At 39.8% G+C, this 15,000-nt stretch overlaps 1 protein-coding gene across 2 annotated transcripts in view; it reads left to right on the top strand.

The window, feature by feature from the left end:
- The window catches only part of S6kII (Ribosomal protein S6 kinase II), a 175,663-nt gene that overhangs the window by 30,125 nt on the left and 130,538 nt on the right, over positions 1 to 15,000 (top strand). Inside the window, exon 2 of one of the 2 annotated variants that reach the window (XM_067097616.1) lies at positions 7,559 to 8,948. In XM_067097616.1, the coding sequence (XP_066953717.1) occupies positions 7,767 to 8,948 (1,182 nt within the window). In that variant the 5' untranslated portion in view covers positions 7,559 to 7,766. Of the gene's footprint in view, positions 1 to 7,509; positions 8,949 to 15,000 lie in introns of both variants that reach the window. The other variant, XM_067097615.1, reaches the window with a different exon arrangement.

The raw sequence follows: 15,000 nt of genomic DNA, 5'->3' as shown, positions 1-15,000 counted from the left end.
AGGACATATCTAATATAGCAACAGCCGTATACCTGCCTTTACCTCGTTCTGCTACCTGGTTTGTATACCGTACGGCGTCCCCTGGGGGGGGAGGGGGGGCCAAAGAATGAAGTACCAGCCACTGATTACCAAAGAAGTTGTTACAGTACTTCCCGTTTCGCGTCAAAACATGACGAAGTACTTCCTGCTCAGAGAGCTGTTTCTAATTGGGCAGTTCTAACTAAGAGGCAGTTGGGAAGTTTTTTTTAAATTTAGGTGTGGAGGCCGATGAGATAGGCATATAATTTTTTTTTTTTTTGGTCAGTATAAAGGTGGAGGCAGAGAAGTAGTGTATACGGGTTATTTTTATGTAAATATATCTGAGATGGTTATTTTAATAAAATTTTACCGCTATATCGTATTATGGCTCTCTCTCTCTCTCTCTCTCTCTCTCTCTCTCTCTCTCTCTCTCTCTCTCTCTCTCTGTATATATATATATATATATATATATATATATATATATATATATATATATATATTATATATATATATATATGTTATATATATATATATACATGTATGTATGTATGTATGTACAGTACATACATACATACATACATACATACATACATACATACACACACATTATATATATGCGCGTTTTTGTGCACATGTGTTTGTTTTGTTTGTGCCAAAATGCATTTCTAAATGTTACCGACCTTGCTCTTTGTTTGCGAGCCCTTCTCATGTCCATTATTGTTTGTTTTGGGTGTCTGTGAAGGTTAAACGCTGCCGAGGTCTGTACTTGAAACATTACTGCTATTACTGGTAGTTCTGTTACTGATAATGACAGATCTGCGACTGACATTGTTGCAGTAGTGATGGGAGGTGATGGTAGCAGTGGCAATTGCATGATGGTGGTGAATTTTCATTTCTTGTGTCTGAAACTCTCTCTCTCTCTCTCTCTCTCTCTCTCTCTCTCTCTCTCTCTCTCTCTCTCTGACAGTAATAGTTGCTTTATGATGTATTTTCATTGCTCGCGTATTTGTGAAATTATTACTCTCTCTCTCTCTCTCTCTCTCTCTCTCTCTCTCTCTCTCTCTCTCTCTCTCTCTCTCTCTCTCTCTCTCTCTCAGCAGTAATAGTTGCTTTATAATGTATTTTCAGTGCTCTCTCTCTCTCTCTCTCTCTCTCTCTCTCTCTCTCTCTCTCTCTCTCTCTCTCTCTCTCTCTCTCTCAGCAGTAATAGTTGCTTTATAATGTGCTTTCTCTCTCTCTCTCTCTCTCTCTCTCTCTCTCTCTCTCTCTCTCTCTCTCTCTCTCTCTCTCTCTCACGCAGTTGCAAAGTTATTGCAACATGGACTCACTGCAATCTTTTCCCCCACCCTCCCCTCACTTTCTTCCTCCCCTTCCCCCGCCTCGTCCCCCCCTCCCCCCCCTCCTCCTGCAATTGTCACACCTACTGAATGTTGCAGTTCACGATGGCTTGTGAAGGCGTTGGGTAATAGACTCAGTTACGTGAGGTTTTGGGAGGCCAATTGAGCAGGCGACCTAATATCCATATATAGCCCGGACCCGTAGAATAACTAAGGGGTGAGTTAAGAAAGGGGGGGGGGTTGGGGTTAGTCCTGCTTATTGAAGTGCGGAGGGTTTTAAGTTTGGAAAAACAGGAGCAGGGAGAGAGTTACAAAGTTTGGTAGTAGAGGGAAGAAAACTTATGTTTTCACGAAAGTTGAAAGGGGTTGAAAGTCTGTTTTGGTTTAGTAGAAGACTTGGAAAAAAAAAAAACGCAGGCTGGTGTTAGTAATTGAATGTAAAAGTTCAGATATCTTGTGGGTCGTGCACACTTGTGTTCGCAAGTACACACACACACATACATATATGTGTTTGTGTGTGCGTTTGTGCAGGATATGTATGTATGTATATGTTCATATTTCTCAACGCTCCGTTTTCTCCACTTTTTTCCACTGGCCTCACGATCCAAGGGCTTTCATGGCCCGAATAATAATAGTAATAACAACAGCAGAACTTGCCATCTCACCCGTAAATCGCACCTGTAAAACCCGCCTGTATATAACACCCTTATATCCCGGTAGCAGGAAAATACCTGTCCTTATACCTTATACCTTAATGCATTTCCTTATACCTGTCCTCATTCTCCATCAGAGCAGGATCCGAATCTTTACGTAATAGCAGGTGTGTACCTGAAGAAGGAGTTGTAGACTAACCTTGAGAGGTTTAGCTCCCGAGGGCGTGTTCCTCCGTCCTCAGCGCGCTGGCTGTGGGCGTGTCGATCTGGTCCCAACTGCCTTCCTTGTTACGCAAAAGGTTGGAGCCGGGGTGGGGGGATCTAACAAGAGGTCCTATTGGTGATTTTAAAGGTTCCTTGTAGGATGCTTTTTTTTTTTTTTAAGTATTCGAGGCAAGGGTTCTTCTAGGATTGTCTTAAATTTTTTGTTATGATTTTGTTAAAAATTTTTTTGCTTTTTTTATATTATGTATTCAAGGTAAATGTTTTGTATTGTTTGTTCAAGGTTATTTTGTTGTTGCATTACGTATTCAAGAATTGTTTACGGTATATATTCAAGAAAAAACATTTTGCTTTATTCGACCAAGTATATTTTTATAGGAAAACACTCATATATTGTATATATACACATTCATATATATATATATATATATATATATATATATATATATATATATATATATATATATATTGTTTTTTCACCATCCATGCAAAATAGTTGTGGCTATAATTGGCTTGTTCAGATGGGTTGTTTTAGAAAGGACACATTTTGGTACTGCATTTTAAACATTCAAGTCAAATGCTTTAGGGATCTAATGCTGTGGCTGGTGGGGCTAGCAACCTCATGCCATGCCCTTATGAGGAACCCGTTACCTGAAAGTGGGCATGTTATAGAAAACTTAAAAAAGGAATTCGAATTCTGAAAACATTTCTTAATGCCTTTTCTTCGTTCAGATTCCATCTTACCAATTGATTTGATCATTTGGTTTGGTTTCTTTTCCCTCTTCGACCTCCCCCGTAGGAGGGCAGTGCCATCGGTGCACCTCACGTGGTGCACTGTAGTCATACTTAAGGTCCTTTGCAGCGTCCCTTCGGCCCCTAGTTTCATTTCTTTTACTGTACCTCCGTTTACATTTTCTTTCATCTTACTCTCCACCCGCTCCTAACAGTTGTTTCATGGTGCAACTGCTTTGAGGTTTTCCTCCTGTTACGCCTTTCAAACCTTTTACTGTCAATTTCCGCTTCAGCGCTGAATGACCTCATAAGTCCCAGCGCTCGGCATCACGCCCAAATCTCATATTCCATATTCCAACTGTATCCGACCTCATCGAATTTATTTTGGTGGGTCTCCGTCGTTGGTCAGACCTCGGTTGACCTTCTTTGACCTTTTTGTAACCAACAGATTTCAAGCACCGCTGTGTCTTTTTTTTTGAACTTTTCGTTTTAACTTCGTTTGACTTTTTGCTTGACCTATCTTCCCAGATCTCAAACCCCAGTTAAACTTCAGACGATGTTTTTATCTTTTAGTTGTGTGAAATAGTTGGAACAAATAAAACCTCAGTTACAGGTGGTTGATCTCAAGTTTGGCCGTAGAAACCCAAGTTAATTGTTTGGTATAAAAATGATCTTATTATACTATAATGAAACTAGCCTAATGTTCGATTTTTAAAAATTATCTGAACGCAGTTTGAAAACTAGAGAAACCTCACTTTAAACTAATCGTGTTCAAACACCTCTGGTGCGTCTAAATATGTTTGATTTGCTATTATACTCAAGGAACTCAAACCATATAAAAAACCTCAAGGTTAGTCATATCAAAAAGCGTAAAATTATAGACTTGTTGTACATCTTGTCGAAGTTCTCACTATATTCTGAGGCGTACCTGTTATCATAGTTTTATACGCTTGTTTTCCTTAGCGTTACCTTCACCTTGAGGTACCTCCTCCTCCTCCTCCTCCTCCTCCTCCTCCTCCTCCTCCTCCTCCTCTTCTTCCTCCTCCCCTCCTCCTCCTCCTCCTCCTCCTCCTCCCTCGTAACAATGGAATGGTAGGAAATAGTCTCCTAAGGGGAGTTAATGGTTCGATGATGTCCTTGAAATGCTGTAATCTTGTTTAGGTGACAAATATTGAACAGGAATAATGTTCCCGTGTGGGGAACTGCTCTGGCGTGGGAGCTTCCTGACAGTGTTCCCATGTTTGGAAGTCTTTGTTAGGATGTTTCCGTTTTGGGGGATATTTTAAGTGTGTTCCCATTGCTGGGGATTAGTTGTTAAATGTCGCAGTTGTTGGGAACAGTCAGAAAATGGTCGGGAACTTTTAGTCAGAAAGTTCCCCAACGGATGGACTGTTCCCAGAGTTTGAAACAAATTTAGAGTGGTTGTAATTATTGGGAACGGCGTTTAGAATGTACCCACATTGTAAGGTCCGTGAAGTGTACACAGTATGGTGACAGCTCTTGTTAAAAATTTTCTGGTTTTTCAGTACCCTCAGAATGTTCCTATGTTTGCCTTAGATTGTTCCCATTTAAGTAGCAGCCTCAGAATGTTCCCTTGTTGGTAACAGCTTCGTAGCTTCCCCATGTGGTCCTCAGAATGTTCCCATATGGCAACAACCTCAGAATGTTCCCATGTTGGTAACAACCTCAGAATGTTCCCATGTTGGTAACAATCTCAGAATGTTCCCATGTTGGTAACAACCTCAGAATGTTCCCATGTTGGTAACAGCCTCATATAACATGAACTCCCCGTCAGTATTCCTCTGTGAATTTCGCCTCATACTTCCTCCTATTTAAGCTGACCCTGACTGCTATCAGCGTGATGGAGTGGGCATGGGGCTTCGATTATTGATTCAGCAATATAGCCTGGCGTCAGACAGCTATGGTTTTCGGCGCCCAGTGGTCAAGGGAGGTGACCCCTATAATTTTGTCTTTTTACTTGTTTATTGATTTTTTTTGGGGGGGTGTGTGGGTTTATGGTTTGGTCGCAACAACATTAGAATATATAAGAATATTTTTGTTGTTGAATAGTTGCATTTGGAATACAGTTAGAATTTGGTCAAGGGAGGTAACCCCTTTCATTGTTTCTGTTAATTTTTGGGGGTGTTACTGGTTTGATTAAATCTTTATTAGAATATGGAAAAATCTTTATTAGAATATGGAAAAATGTGTTTGTTGTCGAATAGTTGCAGCCAGAATGCATTTGTAAGATCTAGTTTAGATTCGAGATACCAGATCTTTTCTAGAATTAAGCCGCTCGTGTCCAGAACAGGCTAGATTTTTCTGGATTTACGGATGCTAGAAATTATCTAGAATACGAATGAAAAAGTTGTTATATATTTTTTCCTGTAATATAATTTAGTAATATTTTATCATTCAGTTCAAATTGTCAGTGTGAAATATTGCTACAGTTTCATTTGAACAAAGAACATTATATTAACTTGAGTTGTATCAGTGCATCGTGTGATCGAAAAGTGTATTTATTTATTCGTATTTATTTCTTATTTAGTTGTTTATTAGCGTAACAAAAAGGGTTGAGTCCGAACGAAAATTTTGCATTGTACTGAACTTGTGTATTTGTTATAAAATGTCTTTTCTCGTTCGTCGTGTGTTTTATTGTGTTTCCTTTCCATTTTTATTCTTATTTAGTACTCTTCTTTTTTCACTTTATATTAAAGTAACAATCTAAACAAAAAGCATAAATACTAAAGGGGAAAGTTAAGCAATTAAATAAAAGTGTTCTCTCGTTTTATTCCCGTTCTCGTGTTCTCTCAATCGTATAAAGTTTTCATTCCATTTTCGTTCTTATTTCGTACTGTTCTTTCTTCTCTCTGTTAAAGTAACAACCAAAACAAAAAGTATATAAGTAATAAAGGGGGGGGGACTCTTAAACATTTTATAAAAGTTTTCTCTCTTTTTGTTTCTTTTTTTGCATTTTCTCAGTCGTCAAAATAAAACAAAAAATTACTACATAGATTCGAAGCGGTATATGAATGTATACACCTCTCTCTTTTTACTCTTGACAAGGATGTGTTTCGTTTGTGTGTGTGTGTGTGTGTGTTCCTCCGCTTTCTGAACTTTCTCTCTCAAAAAAGGCAACAGGAATCTGCTGAGGAACCCCCCAGGCAGCATCATCTCCTCGGCTCCTCGCCAGGTGCGCCAGGTGGAAGTGTGCAGGTTAATTGATAGGGAGAAACAGGATGACCTCCTGTGACCACTTGGCCCGTCCTGGACGCCGGCCAACAAACCCTGGTTGTGACCGGTTTCTCTCTCTCTCTCTCTCTCTGTCGTATGATCATAAAGTATGAAGTGGTTTCTCTCATTCGTGGCTTTGCATTACGCTTCTCTCTCTCTCTCTCTCTCTCTCTCTCTCTCTCTCTCTCTCTCTCTCTCTCTCTCTCTCTCTCTCTCATATGTTGATGAAGTATGAAAAGTTTTCTCATTCTTGGCTTCACATTACGTGTTTCTCTCTCTCACATATTAATTTCTCTCTCTCTCTCTCTCTCTCTCTCTCTCTCTCTCTCTCTCTCGTGTGATGATGATGTAAGAAGCGTTTTATCTCATACATGGCTTTACAATTTCTCTCTCTCTCTCTCTCTCTCTCTCTCACACACACACACACACACAGAAAGATTTAAAAATACGCTAAAAGTGATCAGTTAATTAAAAAATCAGTATTATATCTCAAAGTCTACTTACCTTGAATAAAAGAATATTTTTCCTTTTCGATGAGAAATGCTTCAACTTTTGAGATGTGTGAGAGATTTCTGTTGTATCGTTCGTGATGTGACCGACAGAAAGAAAGTTGTGTTTAAATGAACAGGTTGTTTATGCTTTTCTTCACTTTCACTTCGGCTGCGATAAGAATGTCGAAGGAAGGTGCCCCTGACATAGATAAACACACACGCACACACACACGAGCGCGCGCGCGCTCACACTGGGCTTTTTATTGGCTGGGGGTGGAAGAGGCATTTGCTTGTTACACACACAAACATATGTATATTTTATATATATACATATGTATGTATACATACATATATAAATTTATATATGTTATATACATGTGTACACACATACATACATATATATACATATATATATATATATATATATATATATATATATATATATATATATATATATATATAGTTTTGTGTGATTCTCCATACATTTTGTATTATGCGAACAACGTTGCTATCATTATTATGTGTGGTTAAAAATGTCATGAATAAAACACCTGGAAAATAATAGATAGACCTCTCTAAATCAAATGGGACTATTATGTTTTTTTTCGTGGTTTTTCTTATATTTTACGTCTTTTTTTTCGATCTTTGTCATAGTGGATTGTCTTATTAAAGTATGGATATATATATATATATATATATATATATATATATATATATATATATATATATATATATATATATATATATATATATATATAAAATGTTTATTTATATTTAAATTAATATATTTGTTTTACAAATATCACTTATTTTCTTCAACAGATAGCATTTTTATTTTACCCTTATATGTTGTCGAAAACTTTTTTTTTAGTTATTCGCCTTAAATACCGAATCTCGTGTTGTGATATAGAACCAAAAATAAATTAAGGAAAAGAAAAAAGAGAGGAATATACGGAAGAAGAAGAAGCAGAAAGACCTTTTCTTCTGCGGCCGGATCTCGCCGGGGGACAGTGACGATGAAGACCGCCTCAGTTCCCTCGTCAGGAGACCGCCGTCCTCTTCGCACCTGAAGAGAAGAGATGTTGACGGAGGTGCTGTCGAGAGTTTTGGAGCTCTCCCAGGGCGTGGCCCGCTCCATAGGCGTCATGTGGCCCTACGCGGAAGGCGCCGACCGAGACGCCGCCGTAGGGGAGTGCGCTCCACGCTGGACCAGCCCGACGGACATGGCCGCCCTGGGCAGCGTCGTCTGCGTGCCCCCTTCCCCCCACTCGCGGACCGGCGGCCAGCCCGTCCTCGCGGGCCCCCACCAGGGGTTCCACCCCAGTGCTTTCAACTGTGATAATAGGGGCGGTAACGCCCGTGATAGTCAAGACTGTGATGTGGTGAGGGCGGGTCTGCCCTGCTGTTACATGGACGACCAGGGCGGCCTGGAGGACCCCGTGGCCGCCGCCCCCGCCCATTCCCGTAACAAAGTGACGACGGCGACGCCGACGGCGGCGGGGCACCTGCAGCTGCCGCTGACGGACGTGAGGTGCGACAGCGACAACGACAGTGGACTGGTCAGCTGCGGCGACAGCGACCACGCGCAGGCGCACGACGCCGGCGACATCTCGGTGCCGCCCTTCCTCACCATCTACGACAGCAGCTGCGAGGACCCGCCCATCGTGGCGGCGCCCACGCCCTGCGGCGGCGCCGGCGGCGACGACTCGCCCGTGCCCTTCCGTCCAGAGTTCGACCACGCGGTGGTTGTCAGCAGGAACCACCTGGCGCCGAACTCCAGGGGGCCCTCGGACGAGTACCCCCTGGGGAGCAAGTGGTCCAGCTCTCAGAGCAGCCGCTTCGAGGACCAGGGCTTCGGCGAACTCCTGCTGGGGGCGTCCTCCTCCACCAACACCCGGCGGGAGCACCCGGCCCTGAGCGACTCGCAGAACGACCAGTCGGTCTTCAACGAGCCCAGCCCCGTCCTCGGGGGCGGGTGCGGGGGCGACGACCCTTCCAGCAACAACAACAAGGTGTTGTTGTCTCCCAACACGGCTGCCAACAACATTCTGAACAACAACAATAATAGTCATCACAACAACGACGCCCTGAAGATCAGCGACGACGAAGGAGCCGAAGAAGACGGGGGAGGCGGGGTGGGGTGTCACGTGGAGAACTTCCAGTACCCCCCTCCCCCTCCCCAGTTCGCCGAGAACCCCTTCGATTCCACCTTCAGGAGGGCGGTCGCCACCCGCCAGAGGAGGTTCAGGCTCAGGAAGAAGGTAAGAGGGGCGGAGGTGCCATTAGTCTTCTATTCTTTTATTATTCTTTTTCTTTTGTTTCTTTGTATTTTCTTTTTCAGTTTTCTCGCGTTGGGCTTTCTGTTCAGTTATTTTTATGGCTTTTTTTTTTATTTCAGTTTTGTCTTTCGTTTGATTGACTGTTGTTCACTTATTTTTCATTATTCTTTTTTTTTTTACTTTGGTTTCTTTTTGTTATCTTTTTCAGTTTTCTTTCGTTGGGCTGACTGCTGTTGTTTAGTTATTTTTGTGGCATAATTCTTTTTCCGTTTATTTTTTTTTTTTTGCTTAATTGACCGTTTTTCAGTTAATTTTGTTAGGTTATTTTGACTTTATATTTATCTAAGTTAGTCGACGTACTGATTTTTATTATACTCTTCACTTATTATTATTAACATTATTATTATTATTATTATTATTATTATTATTATTATTATTATTATTATTATTATAGGGTGTTTCTCATATTGCTTTTGGTTGCCAGTTACCACTATTTTTATATTTTTTCATAAAGGTTCACCTGTACTGATCTTGCAATTGCATATGAAGACTAATTTGCAATATTTTTAACTCTTGCTTTTTTTTTTATTTTCGATTTATTTTGTAACCTAGTTTTTATAACTAACTTTTAGTATATCACTAATTTTAATTATAATTAAACTTAATCAGTCTTATAACTCCATTTTTGGATATGAATAATTATATGCATCCAAATATATTATTATTATTATTATTATTATTATTATTATTATTATTATTATTATTATATATAATAATAATAATAATAATAATAATAATAATAATAATAATAATAATAATATTGTAAAGCATTTTTTCTCTCGCCTAAGTAGCCACCCCTACGGATTGTTTCAGTATATTTAAGGGTAATAATTCGATTGAAAAGTTTTATTTTTATTACTAGAATTACATTTTTATAACAATATTTGGTTTGAGTAATATGCGTATGTTAAAAAAAATGTTCACTTTGATAGTTTTTATATTTTATTTTCTTTAGTTTGATCCCCGTATAATGAATTACAATGATCCCAGTATAATGAATTATAATGCCTGCAGTGATACCTGTATCATGAATTACAACTATTACAATGATACCTGTATAATGAATTACATTGATTATAATGATACCCGTATAATGAATTACAAATATTACTATTATACCTATGTAATGAATTACAATTATTAGAATTATCCCCATACTATGAATTACAATGATTACAGTGATCCCCACATAGTGAATCACAATGATTACAATGATCCATGTGCAATGAATTACAATGATTACAACGATCCCAGTATATTGAATTATTGTGATCACAATGATCCCAGTATAATGAATTACGGTGATTAAAATGATCCGTGTATAATTAATTACACTGCTTACAGTGATCCCCGCATAATGAACAACAATGGTTATAATGATACCCGTATAATGAATCTCTCCCGACAACCCGGCCGCGTGTACCCAAGAATATAATGTCTATTTGGTTGGGAGAGTCGAATGTTTGCCTCATCTAATCACCCACGTTAATGAACGTTTTATGCTTCCTGGAAAGAATGAGAGAGAGAGAGAGAGAGAGAGAGAGAGAGAGAGAGAGAGAGAGAGAGAGAGAGAGAGAGGGTGCTCTGCAATTAGAAATTATATATATATATATATATATATATATATATATATATATATATATATATATATATATATATATATATATATATAAGAGGAAAAAATATGTATTCTTTTATTTATATATGTATATATATAATTATATATACATGTATATACATATATATATATATATATATATATATATATATATATATATATATATATATATATATATATGTGTGTGTGTGTGTGTGTGTGTGTGTGTGTGTGTGTATTGTAAAATATTTTAATTTTCGACTGTTATGTGAACGGTAATATTTTATTATTTTTCAGATATTGTTTTGCGTAGATAACATTTCTTCAGCATCACCTAACGTGTGCATAAGTTATGGCAATCCACTGACACTCGACTCTCAGGTCACATTATGACCCATTACCCCAGGTGGCCGAAGCGTTAGCTTGGCAATAAAAGGAATGAAACTACCATTGCGTATGAATGTTCGTGCGAGCGCGCGTGCGCGAGTATTTGACAGACTGAGCGAATGGCTGCAGGCGGTGCCAAAGTTCAGATGTTCGTTCAGTGGGGGGCTGCCAGAACAGTTAGTAATGTTGTTTAGCTGCCTTTGATTATATTATCTTTCGTGAGGAAATACCTTTCATAAGTAAGCCTCTCTCTCTCTCTCTCTCTCTCTCTCTCTCTCTCTCTCTCTCTCTCTCTCTCTCTCTCCCCCCTAGCTTGAGGGGGTTAAGACTTTAAACATCTTGAATTCCAATTGAACCACTTGTAAAGTAAAATATAAAGAAAAGTCTCTCTCTCTCTCTCTCTCTCTCTCTCTCTCTCTCTCTCTCTCTCTCTCTCTCTCTCTCTCTGTGTTTGATAAGTATCATTTTAATATATATGCTTTGGTGAAGAAAATAAAAACAAACAATTTCTCTCTCTCTCTCTCTGTTGTGAAAGCAGTATGTTCTTATTAAGTAGCATATTTGATACATATGCTGTGGTTAAGAAAGTACTTACAAACATACATAAATTCTCAATCTCTCTCTCTCTCTCTCTCTCTCTCTCTCTCTCTCTCTCTCTCTCTCTCTCTCACCTGTTGCAACTGGAGCTCAACATAACAGAAATCCCAGCTGTTACAGGGAAGGTCGACCTGTTTGGCTTTGTTGTGCTTGAATAGCGGAATAAGAAGGACCTGTCTTGCATGGGAAGTTCTTCTGTCTGAAACAGAATATCTCTGTTTGTTACAGAATGCCTCTGTCAGTGTCTCATCCAGAATATCTCTGTCAGTGTCTGAGACAGAATATCTCTGTCAGTGTCTGATACAGAATATCTCTGCCAGTGTCTGAGACAATATATCTGTCAGTGTCTGATACAGAATATCTCTGTCAGTGTCTGATACAGAATATCTCTGTCAGTGTCTGATACAGAGTATCTCTGTCAGTGTCTGATACAGAATACCTCTGTCAGTGTCTGATACAGAATATCTCTGTCAGTGTCTGAAACAGAATATCTCTATTTGGTACAGAATATCTGTCAGTGTCTGAAACAGAATATCTGTCAGCGTCTGATACAGAATACCTCTGTCAGTGTCTGATACAGAATATCTCTGTCAGTGTCTCATCCAGAATATCTCTGTCAGTGTCTGATACAGAATATCTCTGTCAGTGTCTGATACAGAATATCTCTGCCAGTGTCTGAAACAGAATATCTGTCTGTTCGGAGCGGAATATGTCAGTGTCTGACACATTAAATCTATCTGTCCGCAGCAGAATATGTCAGTTTGATACAGAATTCCTGTCTGTGTCTGAATTCTCCTCTTAACGACACCGATTCCATTATCAGAATGCGGCCTTTTGTTTTGCCGAGGGTCTCTCTCTCTCTCTCTCTCTCTCTCTCTCTCTCTCTCTCTCTCTCTCTCTCTCTCTCTCTCAGGTGAAGAGATTAAGAATTTCAACATCTGGAATTCCAGTTGAACAAATTCGTAAGGTAATAAATTCTCTCTCTCTCTCTCTCTCTCTCTCTCTCTCTCTCTCTCTCTCTCTCTCTCTCTCTCTCAGGTGAAGAGATTAAGAATTTCAACATCTGGAATCCCAGTTGAACAATTCGTAAGGTAAAAAATTCTCTCTCTCTCTCTCTCTCTCTCTCTCTCTCTCTCTCTCTCTCTCTCTCTCTCTCTCTCTCTCTCTCTCTCTCTCTCTGAGATGAAGAGATTAAGAATTTCGACATCTGGAATTCCAGTTGAACAATTCATAAGGTATAAAAATCTCTCTCTCTCTCTCTCTCTCTCTCTCTCTCTCTCTCTCTCTCTCTCTCTCTCTCTCTCTCTCTCTCTCTCTCTCTGATTATATATACAAGTGCTTTCTTATATAATTTGAATAATCGTGCAATTTGTTTTTGAACAGTTATTCATATTTATTTCCTCATTTGACTCAAATTAGGATATTCGCTTGAAATCCTCTTGGCTACCTGCTTGCTATTAGCAAAACAGAAAGGAGAAGCAAGCGGGAATGAACAAATTGTTCCCTGTTGCCTACTCCATAAGGGAGGAGGAATTTGAAGCAACAAAAGCACTCCTTTGGTTGCATTTTATTTTTTGCAGGACGCCAAAGTCAAAGGTAGACAGGTGCAGGTCGTTTGTAGCAAGGAGACTTCGTCGCAATTAGATTGATGTCGATAACAAAGCAGATATATATACAGTATATTCCTTTGGTGACTGCTGCCAAGTAGAAATTAGGTCAAATGCAAGCAGGAAATGCGTCGGCTGTTGCCTGCCTCCAAGCATGACAGATGTTTCCAAGCATGATAGATGCTTCCAAGCATGATAGATGCTTCCAAGCATAATTGATGCTTGTAAGCAAAATAGAAGCTTCCAAGCATAATAGACGCTTCCAAGCAAAATCGAAACTCCCAGGCACAATAGATGCTTGCAAGCATAATAGAAGCTTCGAGGCATAGTAGATGCTACCAAGCTTAATAGTTGCTTTCAAGCATAATAGATGCTTCTAAGCACAATAGGCTAAAACCAAGCAGGAATGTGGTTCGGTACCTGTTTTCAAACACGTAGATTGGAAGCAGGCAGGAGTTCGATGCCTGCTGATTCGTTCCCCAAGCAGAATGGAAAGCAGAAAGCAGGCAGAAATGCAACGTTCTGTCTCATAACAGCGTCTACTGTCCATATGGAGTCCTTTTGTCTGGGTTAACAGCGCCTTATAATGGCTACATACCACAGTTAGCGGTTAACGGTGAAGTTTTTGTGTAGATTTAAATCGACGCCCAGGCGTGCTTGCGTAATTTGTTTTCCCCAGACTAGATAAGCGAGGGAGGTCTCTCTCTCTCTCTCTCTCTCTCTCTCTCTCTCTCTCTCTCTCTCTCTCTCTCTCTTTGGGGAGGTGAATAAGACTCATCAACATTTTGAATCCGGTTGAACCACTCGTAAAGTTAAGTAAAAAATTCTCTCTCTCTCTCTCTCTCTCTCTCTCTCTCTCTCTCTCTCTCTCTCTCTCTCTCTCTCTCTCTCTCTAAAAGCCCTACGGAAGGGACAGGACTTTCTGTACCTGTAGAATTTTTTGCATATGTAAGTAAAGGGATTTACCTGTACCTGTGTATTTACCCGTCCCTGTAGATCTAACTGTATAACAAGGTTCTTTGCAGCGTCCCTTCGGCCCCTAGCTGCAACCCCTTTCATTCCTTTTACTGTACCTCCTTTCATATTCTCTTTCTTCCATCTTACTTTCCACCCTCTCCGTAACAGTTGCTTCATAGTGCAACTGCGAGGTTCTCCTCCCGATACAAGCCCTTTGTTGGCCGAGGCGGTTGAGCTTCAGACTGTCACTCGATGGGCCGGAGTTCAATTCCCGCGGCCGGCTGATGAAGAGTTAGAGGAATTTATTTCTGGTGATAGAAATTCATTTCTCGCTATAATGTGGTTCGGATTCCACGATAAGCTGTAGGTCCCGTTGCTAAGTAACCAATTGGTTCTTAGCCACGTAAAATAAGTCTAATCCTTCGGGCCAGCCCTAGGAGAGCTGTTAATCAGCTCAGTGGTCTGGTAAAACTAAGGTATACTTAATTTATCCTCCCGATACACCTTTCAAACCTTTTCACTGCAAATTTCGGTTTCGGCGCTGAATGACCTCAGAGGTCCCGTTGCTTGGCCTTTGGCCTAAGTTCTGTATTATGCTCTGTTCTATACAGGTATAGTTTTTTTTTTTTATTTCAAAAGTACAGGTAAGTCCTATAGAACAGGAACTTACCTATACCTGTAGACATGTTTATAATTTTACAGGTGAAAGATTATTAAGTGCCATATACAGTATTCAGAATGGGAAAAGTCTCACGATTTTCTGACGTTTTGAAGGCTAATGTATTTGCGGCGTTACAGAGGAACCATAGGCCTTTTCAGAACTTGATTG

This window comes from Macrobrachium rosenbergii, chromosome 54 (assembly GCF_040412425.1).
Source record: "Macrobrachium rosenbergii isolate ZJJX-2024 chromosome 54, ASM4041242v1, whole genome shotgun sequence".
Classification (NCBI taxonomy): Eukaryota; Metazoa; Arthropoda; class Malacostraca; order Decapoda; family Palaemonidae; genus Macrobrachium; species Macrobrachium rosenbergii.
The sequence above is the reverse complement of the archived record's forward strand: the minus strand, read 5'-3'. Positions and strand labels throughout refer to the sequence as shown.